The 13349-nt window shown below is 38.9% G+C and overlaps 1 protein-coding gene across 1 annotated transcript in view; it reads right to left on the reverse strand.

Annotated features, from left to right (window-relative positions):
- Positions 1 to 13349, reverse strand: part of igsf9a (immunoglobulin superfamily, member 9a) — a 62427-nt gene that overhangs the window by 39973 nt on the left and 9105 nt on the right. Inside the window, exons 3-6 of the mRNA XM_085166854.1 lie at positions 13138 to 13338; positions 5216 to 5362; positions 1542 to 1690; positions 619 to 730 (exon numbers count right to left, since the gene is read on the reverse strand). Coding sequence (XP_085022980.1) covers positions 619 to 730; positions 1542 to 1690; positions 5216 to 5362; positions 13138 to 13338 — 609 coding nt within the window. The remainder of the gene's footprint in view (positions 1 to 618; positions 731 to 1541; positions 1691 to 5215; positions 5363 to 13137; positions 13339 to 13349) is intronic.

Consider the following 13349-nt stretch of genomic DNA (forward strand, 5'->3'; position numbering starts at 1 on the left):
GAGTTGTATTTTTGTTATTGACCAAATACTTATTTTCCACCCTGATTTACGAATAAATTCTTTACAAATCCTACCATGTGAATTCATGGATTTTTTTTTTTTCACATTCTGTCTCTCACAGTTGAAGTGTACCTCTGGTGCAAATTACTGACCTCTGTCATCATTTTAAGTGGGGGAACTTGCACAATCGGTGGCTGACTAAATACTTTTTTGCCCCACTGTATGTATGTATGTATGTATGTATGTATGTATGTATGTGTGTATATATATATATGACCACAGACAATAAACTTTTCACTAAGTTACATCAACTTCTCTAAAATGAAGCCTTCACACTGAGCAAAACACAAAGCTTTATCACGATAAAGCAACATTGGCAAGTCCCAGATGATATCTTGTCTCACATCATGATATTGACTCTTATTTAGTCACTGCGTGGCTAAATACCAGTCAAGTTCAGTTTGAACTTCTTTTACCGCTCTGTTGCATGATGCAAGGGCAAGAAACAGAAATGTAAATTATGGTGGCTTCAAGCCAGTTGGGCACACAGACATCACAGAAACTAAAGGAATTGGCAGGCAGAAAGACAGACAGACAGACTGTTAGGCAACAACTGACCTTTGATCTTCACTTTTGTCACGCAAGTCACGTTTCCCTCAAAGTTGGAGGCGTGGCAAGTGTACTGTCCTGCTGAATGTATACTCACTGCTCGCAGAGATAAAACTCCATCCTGATAAATATGACATAGTAAAGGAACGGAGAGGTGGCTGAATGCAACAGGCAGGTAAACACACAGAAAGTACAATAGGTAGCAGCAATTGTAGCCTGTGCAAAAGCATTGGCACCCTACAGTATAATGTCAGTATTTAATACTGTATGACATTTGCATCCAGCTGATAGTAGAATAGTAATATAGTAGAATCTCCACTTCCTACATGCATACTTCACATGTATCCACACAATGTTTCCTGTGCCACAATATTTCAACAGGTAGGAGGGTGTTTATCCCCTCTTCTTAATAACAGATTTGGTGCTTGTGTCCAAAGCGCCTTTGTTTTCCTTCCAAGGATTCTTCTAGAACCTATTTGTGTGCCACTTTGCATCAACACTGCTGTGTCAACTTGGATGGATGGATGGATGGGCATTTGAACTGAGGCTGATTTTAAAGCATCTTGGATACATTTGCTCAGTGTTACCCAAACTTTGTATGTATTGCAGTGCATGAACACTATACAGTTCAATGCACTTTTATTGATCACAACAACAATCAACTCAAGGCACTTTATATAGTAAGGTAAAGACCCGACAATAATATAGAGAAAATCCCAATAATCAGATGGCTCCCTTTTAAAAAGGAAGAAACCTCCAGTAGAACCAGGCTCAGAAAGGTGCAGCCAACTGCTGAGGGTTGAAAAAAAAGAGAGAGTACTACTATATATTATTTTCGAGGAAAATATTGTTTATTTATTTCACCCCATGCATGTAACAACTATAGCTCTATACTTGTATTGCAGGTTTTAAACCCCTTAAAAAATACATACCTCAGAAATATTTTTTTGAATGGCAATGCCGTCTTTAAACCAAGTGATGGCTGGAGTAGGGTTGCCATTAGCCATGCAGGAAAGAGAAATGTGACTTCCAACCAAAGCCTCGAGGACAGGAGGTGGGGGTTCAGTGAAGGTGGGTGGGGCTATGGATATAAAAACAGCTTTAAAAAGATGCTCATAAACCATCTAAATTTAAAAAACTTAAAAACAGATTCCGCCATTTATGGAAAAACAAATTCCGATTGAATACTTTCACACCATCCATAAACAAATATACATGTTCATACATTCTGATGGTATAGTTTGTGTCCCCTGAGTGGGAAGTGTAACAAATTAATATAAAGATTTTCAACTTTTTCATATGATGAAATATTTCTTTACTGATGGAAATGGTCTCCATAGGAATAAAGGTGCCACTGATTGGTTTGATAAGTTTTGAAATGACTGAACACCTGTGGGAAATTTTGGACCGATGTGTTAAACAGCAATCTCCAATATCACTATCAAAACACCAAATGTGGGAATTTCATTTGGAAGAATGGCGTTTCATCCACCCAGTACATTTCAACAGACTTGGTGAGTCAATGGTAAGGAGCATTAAAGCTGTTCGAGCTGTTTACCCTTCTGTAAAAAGCAAGAAAGCTCTGTCTTCAAAGCAGAAGTATTAAGGGAAAAAATACAAAAGAGGAAAAACTGGATTAGCAGACAATACATTTATATACAACATGACAGCAGTACAGCCTGCTTTGTTACAGCAGCAGCCTGAAAGACACATTATTATTTCACATACTTAACTGAAAATGTCAGTTGCAAATGCAGCCTTTTAAATGTGCCTTTAGAACATCTTGCTGACACTTTAAATCTCAGATCTTATCAAAGGACAATCAGGCCTTCCTTTTTTGTCTGCAAACACTTCAGAGTTAAAAAGCCACCATAACTTATATCCATACTGTAGCTGTATAAGAAGAATATTTAAGTTTTTTTTTTACTTACTCTCTGAAAATAAGCTTTAGTATATTATTGACTAATAAAACAGAAAAAGAAGCATGTTCTTTTATCTCTCCAATTCAAACCTGTGACAGTCGCACAGATTATTATTGAAGGGGAGTGCAAACAATAGGTAAAGCCCATACTTGCAGGGCATGCCAGCAAAGTAATATCCAAGTCCTCAAGTACACAGTCATCATCTATTACTATTCTCACCTCTATCCTGATGCTCACACAGACCAGCTCGGTGAAACTGTCTCTGCCGCTTTGATCTGAGGCGCACTCCTACTTTGTTCTGTATGTTTTTGTGTGGAATCATAGCAAAGGTTTTCGAAAATATAGATAAACTTCAAAGGGCAAAAATAATGATGCATATTTCATATTACGATTTATTATTTACACCTATCAAGAAGTATGACGCTAACTCTAGTCAATGACTATTCTTTCCAAAATGCAGGTAAAAGAAGTCAGAAGTTATCCAAATTACCTGATCTGTTAAAAAAGTTTAGACACTTTTTAAAAAAACTTCTTTTAACATCATGTTCGTTTTCTTTCAGTTTAAGAGGTGATTTTTATGTAGTATATACAGCAGTTACCTGATGTGTGGAAGTTCATACGGTAGACTGTAAGCTAAAAGATCACATTTGAATAATATAAACTTCTTTATATTAATATATATTATATAGAATGTGGAATAAAACAATAAAGGAATTAAGTCATGTTTTCTATGTTTCTTCCTTTGGAAACCAATACAATTTAACAACTAAATAACTCATAATCTTTACTTTAAAATTCAAAACATATCAGCTAGTAAATGGAAAACATGTTGATAATTAACATTTACATGAACTGCACACTTTAGCACTTTTTCTTGGTTGTTTTCATAACTGGTCAGAACTCTGGGATAGAATGACCTTTTTCTCTTTTCCTTGAGGATGGTCGTGTGGGTCCTGGGCTAAAAGTGGCAATAAAGGAAGCACTGAAGCACCTTTCCTTAGTATGTGGAGAACGCAAAAAAGCTCTTATCATGGCTGCCGCACAGATACTCCCAGCTTACTTGGCATAGTTGGGAACCTTCCCAAGCAAATTTGACTATTCAACCACACCCCAGGTCTTGCTTTCCATTCTGACTGCACCGCCTTTCCTCCCGCCTTCTCCCATCACTGAATGTAATACTGCCACATCCCAAGCTACAGGAATGCAGAGTGAGCAGTCTGCATTAGTGCATTATGGTTTCATTTGTTGCTAGCATGAGGGGTTAGCTGTTGCCTGGTAATTGGTTTAAAATTGAATGTAGATTTAAAAAAGCTGTATGACACACATCTATCTGCATGCTCATTTTTGGTTCCATTTCTAGTCATTTCCATTTTTATGCTTGAGGCACTCAAAAAAATTTCAGTTTAAAACACACATTTAGTCATGTGAAAAAGAAAGTCTTCCCTCACTTGTGTGTATACAAAATGCCACAATGTTCCCAGGAGTGACTATTCTAGCTAATTAACTCAAAGGTCAGATCATGTATTGCTCAGAGAAATTACAAAAAACCCAAGAGGTTAAACTCAGACTCTACAGGCCTCAATTAGATTTGTATTTTTATTTTAGCATTGTTAGTACATAATATTGCTTCATTTAGTAATTCTTTCTATACTCAAGCATTTCTTTTTACTTCACTTGCCTAAAAAGATTTTTTCTTACCAATTTATCTTTTTTAATTTCCTCTAATAACTGTGGTGTGGTCAATGTTGCTAGCAGCACTTCAGGACGTTTTAACAGCGTGGTCATTTGCTAACATCACAACTGAGCCTATAATAGAGGCATATAGCTCATGTTACATTTTGTTTCTTGATTTGTATAATATATAAATAAATGCATGTGAATGATATAAAAAGGGGTCTTAAAAGTAAAGCCATAAAGAAAATGTGCCTAAAAACTGCATTCCTTGAAATCTCAGAAAGGGGCAACTCCACTGGCTGCAAACATAAGACAGGATAAAACAAATTTAAAGAGATGTTCTTTTATTTAATAGAACATGGTAATTTTGTGAATTAAGGTCCTATTTAAAGTAAAATAAATGACAAAAAGGGCAGGATTTAGACCAGGATTATTAAGTCAAATATATGCATCAGCAGTGTCCTTTTGTCTTTTTAGTCAAATCAAACCCTCACTAAACAAGGAGGAACAAAAAAGACTACCGTTGAAGAAACAGACAGACATAAAACAACAAATGGATGGCTGAGTGGCTGACGTTATGTCCATCTTTTATATACAGTATATGTGGTAAATACACCATTGAGCTGCTAAAGAATCTAAAGTTGTTGGTATAACATGACCAAAATATAACTTCTAAGCTGGATGTGTGCTTCTGTTGTAATGATAACAATAAATCAACCTGATCAAATAAATTGCAAACAAGACATAAGAGCAACATTTCAGCTAGTAACAAAATAGTACCAAGGCCTCAGGCAGGCTTTCCTGTGCTGTAGTAAAAGTTAGCGTTTCTCATTTTCAGTGGTTTGAGTGACAAACTGGTCCAGGGGGCTCAGATGGAAATTATTGTTCGAACCGGATTCAATCCTGTCCTTTGTTTACATTTTGATCTCTGGCTTACTGTAAAAAAGCCAACTAAATTCCTCTTTGAGAGCAGCCATAATGACACACACAAGCTGTTCCATTAACCTCACCAGTAACAGAAAGTACAGTCCAGGTGCCATTTTGAAGCTCATCTGTTGGCTTATCCAGTGAGAGGATTCGACACTCATACAAGCCCTGGTCAGCGAGCAGCAGGCCCTCCAGCCTGAGGGTGGTGATTCGTACCAGAGATACTCGCCCTGCGGAAACAGAGTGCAGGAAAAAAGTGAGAGGGTAGGTGCATGGAACGTGACAGAGGAATAGCGCAGACAATTGTGACTTCACTTGTCAGGTCTCAGGTGTGTGCATCTGTTGGCCTGTGATGCTTTGTCACACAGGAAATGAATAGTGTCCTCAAATGGTGCCTTAAAACGACCACACAGCAACATATGCACAAGCAAACACGCAAACTGCAGCACACATGCACGCACAAACTTAGAAATCTGATCTCCCTGTTGCCAGGTGACGGCTCCCTAGAGCCAGTGTAGCTTGCAACATCAAGCCTTTATCTTTTCCAGTCTGCAGCCCACATCTTTCCATGTCCATCTAGTTTTTCACACTTTAACAGACACGCAATTGTCCGGTGACCCAATAGCATGGGAAAGCATGACCGAAGAGAAACTGTCAATGAACGCACTGTGTTAGAACACACAGCCTCTCACTGCACCATCTCAAAATGAAGACATGTAAACAGAAAGCACACTGCCCTGTGGAAGCCTGAGACCCACTGGGATCCCTGTGCTGTGATGGTAATTATTAACAGAGGCTCTGATTTCTGTTTACTATGACAGGGAGGGAAAGCCCTGACAGTCAAAAAGAACCAGGAAGTTGGAGTTAGGTATGCTGACACTGATAACACAGTGTATTTACTTTTCCAAGCCGCCAAAGGGGACAAAATCCACAGGGGAAAAGTGAGGTGGGGGTTAAGGTAGAGTAAAGTACACATGAGCATACACTCAGGGGATTAACACTTTTTAAAATTCCACCCTTTGACCTCTGGCACCTTTTCTACTGCTTGCCTGTTTAGGAGATCAGTTTGATATGGGTCACTATTGCACCTTAGAGGAAGGGTTGTGGTGCTGCAGGGATGTTGAGGAAACATGACTGGGAGTGATGAGATAAAAGTGAAGAGAGGGGTGGAGGGGAAACAAGAGCATGGCCTACTGCCATCACTGCTGCTGTTTGAAAAATGCGTGATAGCAAAGGATTTGAATGCAAGGTAAATTAAGTGTGAGGCCACAGAAACAATACAACACAGAGGCAGAGACAGAGGAAATTTAGACTTTAGACAGTGTGCACGACTCAGACCGTCAGGCATAGATTATTTGTGCTGAGAGGCACTGTCTGAAAATGTGTGCATGCATGAGAATGCATGAGAATCAAGTTTTAACGAAAGGTAAAGTGTGCCAACAAATCAGGAGTGTAGTAAAATGAAGGCAGTCTGGCTTTGCATTGTTGATGTAAATATAACAACAGCATTTCCATTTTTGTCCTTCAGCCAAACTCACTCCTGCCCATCAAAAATAACACCAACTATTAAATATAGGGCGTTAATCAGTCAGAATAATTTATGATACTATATTGTTAAATAATAAGTGGCTATCTAATGGAATAATTTATACCCATAAACTGTTAAATACAAGGTGGGATCAAAAGGATCTGCTAATCGGCCTATAAAAAGCAGAAACCGTACCTGATTTAAATTTGGCCGCTATCTCATTGAAGGTTGTTTACTTGTAAAGTGCTGCAGTGCTCTCATCCCTGCTGGGATGCTGATGTTTGGGTAGAGAGCAAATATCAACTTCAGTGTCAAACTGGCATGTTGAGGATCATCCCTGGTGATGAGAGCTGGGTCTCCTATGACCCATAAACTAAACAGCAGTCTTTAGTGACTGGATTGTGTACTATGAAAATCATCCAAATTGTGCAAATATAGAGATACACTGTAACATCCTTCAGTGTTTGAGGAACAAATCAGGTGCAAACAACCTGAACTGTATGAGGATCTGCTTCAACAATTGAAGATGGAATCTTGCAATCATTACTTACCACCTGTGCTACTATCTCTCTGTAATCCTGCCCCCCTTCCATCTATGCAAAATCAAATAAGAAAAATCCAAACTGATGGTCGGCTGATGTCACACAGGAGAAGAGATCCACATATTGCAAATGCACACGTAAAACTGGTCAGAACAGACAGGAGCCACATGTAGCAGCAGTGCTGGAAGTAATGCAGAGTTTCATAAGGAGGTAAAGAGGATATCATCCAAATTTAAAACAGATATTGTGTATCTGCTTTTAATGCAAAATTGTAGTCATATAGAATAATTGAGATTTTAACAGATTTTTCATTTGTTTTGCAGATTCTGATGCTCAGACTATGCTGATGACTATATTGCAGGCGGTGAATTTTAAGTTCTCCTCTTTTGCTTGCATTCATATTCTACTTTCAAACGCAGCAGTCTCCAATAGTGTGTGGCTGCATAGCAGCAGATCTTTACAGGTACCTTAGAAAAACTGTTGAAAGCTTGCCCTAAAAAACTTGCTTTGAAACAGTGTTCACCGGGAAAAAATGTGATGATGAACCTAAATTGAAAAACAGACACCCAGCCTGCACCAACAAGACTCAATACTTTTCCTTGTCATGTTCACTGCTCCACACACTGAAAACATTATAAATTAGCCAAAGAGCAGCTTTGCAGGTCTGAGACTCATTCAGCTATCCTCCTTTCAGCTCAATTCAACATACTCCACACACAAAAACATGGCTGAATATAGTGTCTCCAAGTGAAGCTGCCTAAAGGCATTATTCCTGAATACATTCTCAGGTGACAGGGAAACATGAAACCATTCAGTGCTGTGAAGAAATACAACTCTCTACAAATGAAGGAATTAAGTCTGAAATGAAAAGTCTACTAGAATACATTATTAAAAGTGATGGTCATCATCTTTCTTAAGACAGTAACTCTATGAAGGGAAAAAGGAGCCTCTTTTCCTTCAGTAGAGATAATTAAAAGGCATCGTTTTATTTCAGATGGACTAAGATGAAGTAAGATCTTTTACAAAAATCACATCAGCTCAAGACCATTTTTTTACATTGAACCTTAAAGAGTTTATGCCTCATCATTACTGTATTTTAGCCACAGTAGCACGTAAATTTGTATTTAATTTGAGATGCTTTTTCCAGCTTTTTTTTAAATACATTTTATGTTTTTTAAAAAAAAAAAAGGAAAATCAGGGCAGGGATCACAGTACCAAAATGCTTTAAAATTCCAAACAAAAACACCTACTCTTATGAAAAGACCACAGGTTTGAGGTCCTTAATAGAGCTCAATAAAAAGCAGGCACTTTACTGACAAAAGGGACATTTGGAGGACTGCGGAGTGTGCTTTTTATTTTTACCAGTTCTATTCAGAGTGAAGGATGCACCAGAGATATTGATTTTCTTTCTTCCAAGATGGATATGTAACATTTTGGAGATGACGTTTTCAAATTCTAAAGAAAGGCTTCGGTTGGGTGGGACGTATCTCAGGGGGAAAGTGTCTTGTTTTCTGTGACAGGGGCTTGTATGAAAAATTATTTAAATTCAATACCATTTTGCGCAGCCCAGACATTTATGACCCTGAGAATGTGATACTCATGGGCAGCAAGCCCACATCATCTCTATAAGATGTCGTCAGCCCTTGGCAAGCTTCGCAGAGGCACTCGGGTTTCGGTTAGAGAAAAGAAAACGATAAGGTTTCACTCCTCGTTTTTGTTTTTTTGTTTTTTTGTTTTTTTGTGTGTTAAGCTCTTCTGTGTCACGGTTTTAAATTTGGTATTGAAGGTCTCTGTCCCTGTCAGAGGCTGAGGTCTACTCACTGCTGTAACGAACATGAGTAATCCCAGTGAAGGCTCTAATGTTTTTCCATGTAAAAAAGGAAGTATTAGCCATTTCAGCTGTGTGTAATGTGTTGCTCCTGCACACAGGCTGATTATGATGGGATTTGAATAGAAAGAGCTTGCGAACAGTGCATTTATACAGCTGTATTTACTTTTTTATAGTCAGCAGCTGTATGGGTGTTGAGGGACTTTCTGTCCTTTCCACAGAGAAGATGCTAATCCTTTGATCTTTACAGCTCTATTACACAAATTTATTTAAGCCCTTTTCAGCCCTTAACCCTCTCAGGGGAGCAATCAGATGAAAATCTAAAGCAACTCACACTTTGCAAAGCTACAGACACGGCCAAAAGACAAGGAATGTTGATGGGTTTAATCAGTTTAAGGTGATGAAAAGGGAGGAATGATGGAACGAAAAAAATGAGCCTCAGCAGAGTGAATCACTTGGATAACTTCCATTAGAATCACAACAGCTAAACAACAGTTGGAGACTGAGTCCTGAAGCCAAACTATTGAGACACCCGAGAACATTCATGGCCCGAGGGGGTGAAATACACACCAGTCGTTCCATCTCTAAAGCGTTGGTTTCCCATGCTGCACCTGTTACTCCCACACCGGCTGGTACCTGTGAGAAAGCTTTGCCTCAGATGGGACAAAGCATCTTTTTCAAACCTGTATAGAACTGCAGCTTTTTGTTTGTCACCTGAGAGGCATGTGATTAGCAAACCCGTCTATTAAAGCTGCTGCTTTTCCTTGAAGAAAGCTTTGTAGTTGAGTCGAGAGTACAAATAGTGTAATTTATGGGTTGAAGGGCAGGCATATTTTTATTGGGCTTTTTACTAGAAGCCTTCGTCTGAAAACTAACATGCAGTGTAATGAGCTGCACATTGACGGATTGTCTTGAGAGTAAGTGACAAAAGGCTACTGCTTTTTATGAGCCGGGGCTGGAATTAAAGTCTGCCCCACTCCCACTTACGATAATTCATCAGCTAACGTTTGCCCCGACTTTATTACTATGTAAATGTCTGTGTCATATTTCCTGCCTGGGTTGGGCAAGGGAGTGGCATCCAGCTCGCATGACAAAGGCCTTAACTCAGCTGAAAGTAGGTTCTGATCCTTTGACAAAGAAACACGTAATGCCGGTGTTTGCAGCTCATTACTGTATCCTAGAGCAATCAATGGACGTGACACCAAAGAGATTGGTACACTGTACACGGAAAGTGACTTCAAAAATGAAGCTGGAATTATTCTATATTAAAAAATGAATAGTCCGACACCAACAATGAATTGATGTAACTGCCTGTTACTGTTTATTCAGCCAAAAGCTGGTTTATCTCATTCCTCTGGGTGATAGAGTTTCATCGTCCGACCGTGTATTTGCATTGCACTGGGTGGCCTTTTGTTCTGATCACAAGCCCTGCATTTTATTTTGAGTAAATTCTTAATGCATTACAGCATCCCTGGTGCTGTAAGTGCAAACACAGCACACAATGTGTAATCCACAGGTGAAAATAGTCCTCAACAAATCACCATTTACCCCTGGCAAGGTACTACAGTGTCCAGCAACTTTTCTAAAAGTATTGATTTAGTGAGTTCGGCAACAAATTGTTGTTTTTAATCTTTTATGGGATTTGTAGGCAATAATCATTTAGGAATCAGCAATTACCTGTATCCAATAGCATTGTTGTGTTTGTGACTAACAGACAGCCCCGTTTTAATCCACTGATTTCTTTAACTGCCCTGAGCTCAAGCAAGAAATCTACTGACAGACTGACATAAATGAAAAGTCCTTAGGGAGCAGGAATTGTAGATGCATTTTAACATCTATAATTTTGTGACAACCAGGCTGGACTACTGTAATTCATTATTATCAGGACGTCCTAAAAACTCCCTGAAAAGCCTTCAGCTAATCCAAAATGCTGCAGCAAGAGTACTGACAGGGACTAGAAAGAGAGAGCATATTTCTCCTGTTTTGGCTTCCCTTCATTGGCTTCCTGTTAAATCCAGAATTGAATTCAAAATCCTGCTCCTCACATACAAGGTCTTAAATAATCAGGCCCCATCTTATCTTAAGGACCTTGTAGTACCATATCACCCTATTAGAGCACTTCGCTCTCGCTCTGCAGGCCTACTTGTTGTTCCTAGAGTATTTAAAAGTAGAATGGGAGGGAGAGCCTTCAGTTTTCAGACCCCTCTTCTGTGGAACCAGCTTCCAGTTTGGATTCGGGAGACAGACACTATCTCTACTTTTAAGATTAGGCTTAAAACTTTCCTTTTTGCTAAAACATATAGTTAGGGCTGGACCAGGTGACCCTGAATCCTCCCTTAGTTATGCTGTGATAGGCTGCTGGGGGATTCCCATGATGCATTGAGTTTTTCCCTTTCCAGTCACCTTTCTCATTCACTATGTGTTAATAGACTTCTCTGCATTGAATCATATCTGTTATTAACCTCTGTCTCTCTTCCACAGCATGTCTTTATCCTGTCTTCCTTCTCTCACCCCAACCAGTTGCAGCAGATGGCCGCCCCTCCCTGAGCCTGGTTCTGCCGGAGGTTTCTTCCTGTTAAAGGGGAGTTTTTCCTTCCCACTGTCGCCAAAGTGCTTGCTCATAGGGGGCAATAAAATTAAAATTGAATTAAATTGAATTGAATTGAATTGAAATTGAATATCACACATCACATATTGAAAATGACACAAAAAGAAACGTAAAATGATTGGTAATTAAGTTTCGGTGATAGTGATCTATATTTTCACATACTTCATTTAGTTCTGATTCCACTTCTTCTTTTAGTTCCTCACATGCACCTTTAAAGTCAGTGCAATATTTGAAACTGCACCGGATCAAAACAGTCTACATTTTTTGTTCCTCATCTTTAATACACATTTCCTCAGAAAAAACATCTGATATATCTGGTGTCTTTAGAAGCTCTGCCAGAATTTTAAAATGATTTGTGTGGGTATGAACAGTTTTTAGTCACATCGAATGAGTTTATAGAGACTGATGCAACAGCGGGTAAGAAGGGTTTTGAAGAATATTGCAGAAGAGGATTGCTATAGCAGTAATTATACAAATGAAATGTTGATTGCTGCTATCTACCCCCTATCGGTATTCTCATCACTGAAAATAAATGACAAGGTAACAACTCAGTGTTAGTTAGCTGTCTGCTTTGTGCTACCAGCTGAACTGTTTAAATGAATTTTACTCTTTGAAGTGGGATCATCATACCTCCTTTGGCATTCTTCTTTCTATGACTACATTGTTCTCAAGCAGAAATTCAAAAACACCGAAGAGGTCCATAGGTTGAACTTTTCTTCAGGCAGCACAGCAGAAAAGAAAAAAAATGACAAAAGAAAGATCTGACTAACCCAGACATGCCTTCTTTTTCTCCACATTTGTTCCATTGTTTGCGACTTTAAAGGATAACAGGAGCCACACAAAGGTATCCTTGGACTATAGCGGCTCTTTCCCCCTGTAGACTCTTTGTTCTCTGTGCTGTGTGCAAAGTGCGCACAATAGGCGATGATGCAATGTTTCACCTCCTTTAACAGTAGCTCCAAATATAAGATTGGTCTGAAAAGGACATCAAGGTGTGGTACTGAGTGTATTCTGGGAACCTGATATTGGTTACATTCTTTCAGTTAAAAGAAACTTGGACCAAACCATGTCATATTCAGCCATCATTCTAATATTTTCAACTTAAATTCACTGAGTGTCTTTTGTACTGACAATGGCAACAAATAAGAATCCTTCACTGTTTGAAGTTCCTTACTAAAGCATATTCACATACAGAAACAACAATAACACCTGTAAAAAAAACATAAGAGGAGTACCAACATGCAGGGGAACATCAAATTTAATAGCCATCATTAACAGGAGAAACAAACTTTCTCTACGTGATTTACTTGCAGTCTGTCCAATAGCTTCTTAAGCTAATTCAGCTAAGCTAATACTCTTACAATACAATATCTAGAGTAAATCCTAAGATACAATAATTATACTTTACATCAGTAGTATGTACAGTATGAAGATAAGCTACTTGAGACAATGGCATCAACTATAGCAAACGGTGTATGCATGTAGTAACAGATGCTTACCCTCATACTGTGGATGTACCCGAGGTGCATAAGATCCAAATTTAATCAGAACAGGAATGTCAAATCCCTGTCGAATCCATTCAACCACGTGCTGGGATGCAGAGGACACAACTGCTGGGTCTGATGACGGAAGTCTGCACTCCAGCTCCACGGAGCTTCCAGCCTTTGCCTGCACCTCAGAGGTCAAACCTTCAGTGGTTACTGTTGGGTTT

This window comes from Neolamprologus multifasciatus, chromosome 7 (assembly GCF_963576455.1).
Source record: "Neolamprologus multifasciatus chromosome 7, fNeoMul1.2, whole genome shotgun sequence".
In the NCBI taxonomy this organism is placed as follows: domain Eukaryota; kingdom Metazoa; phylum Chordata; class Actinopteri; order Cichliformes; family Cichlidae; genus Neolamprologus; species Neolamprologus multifasciatus.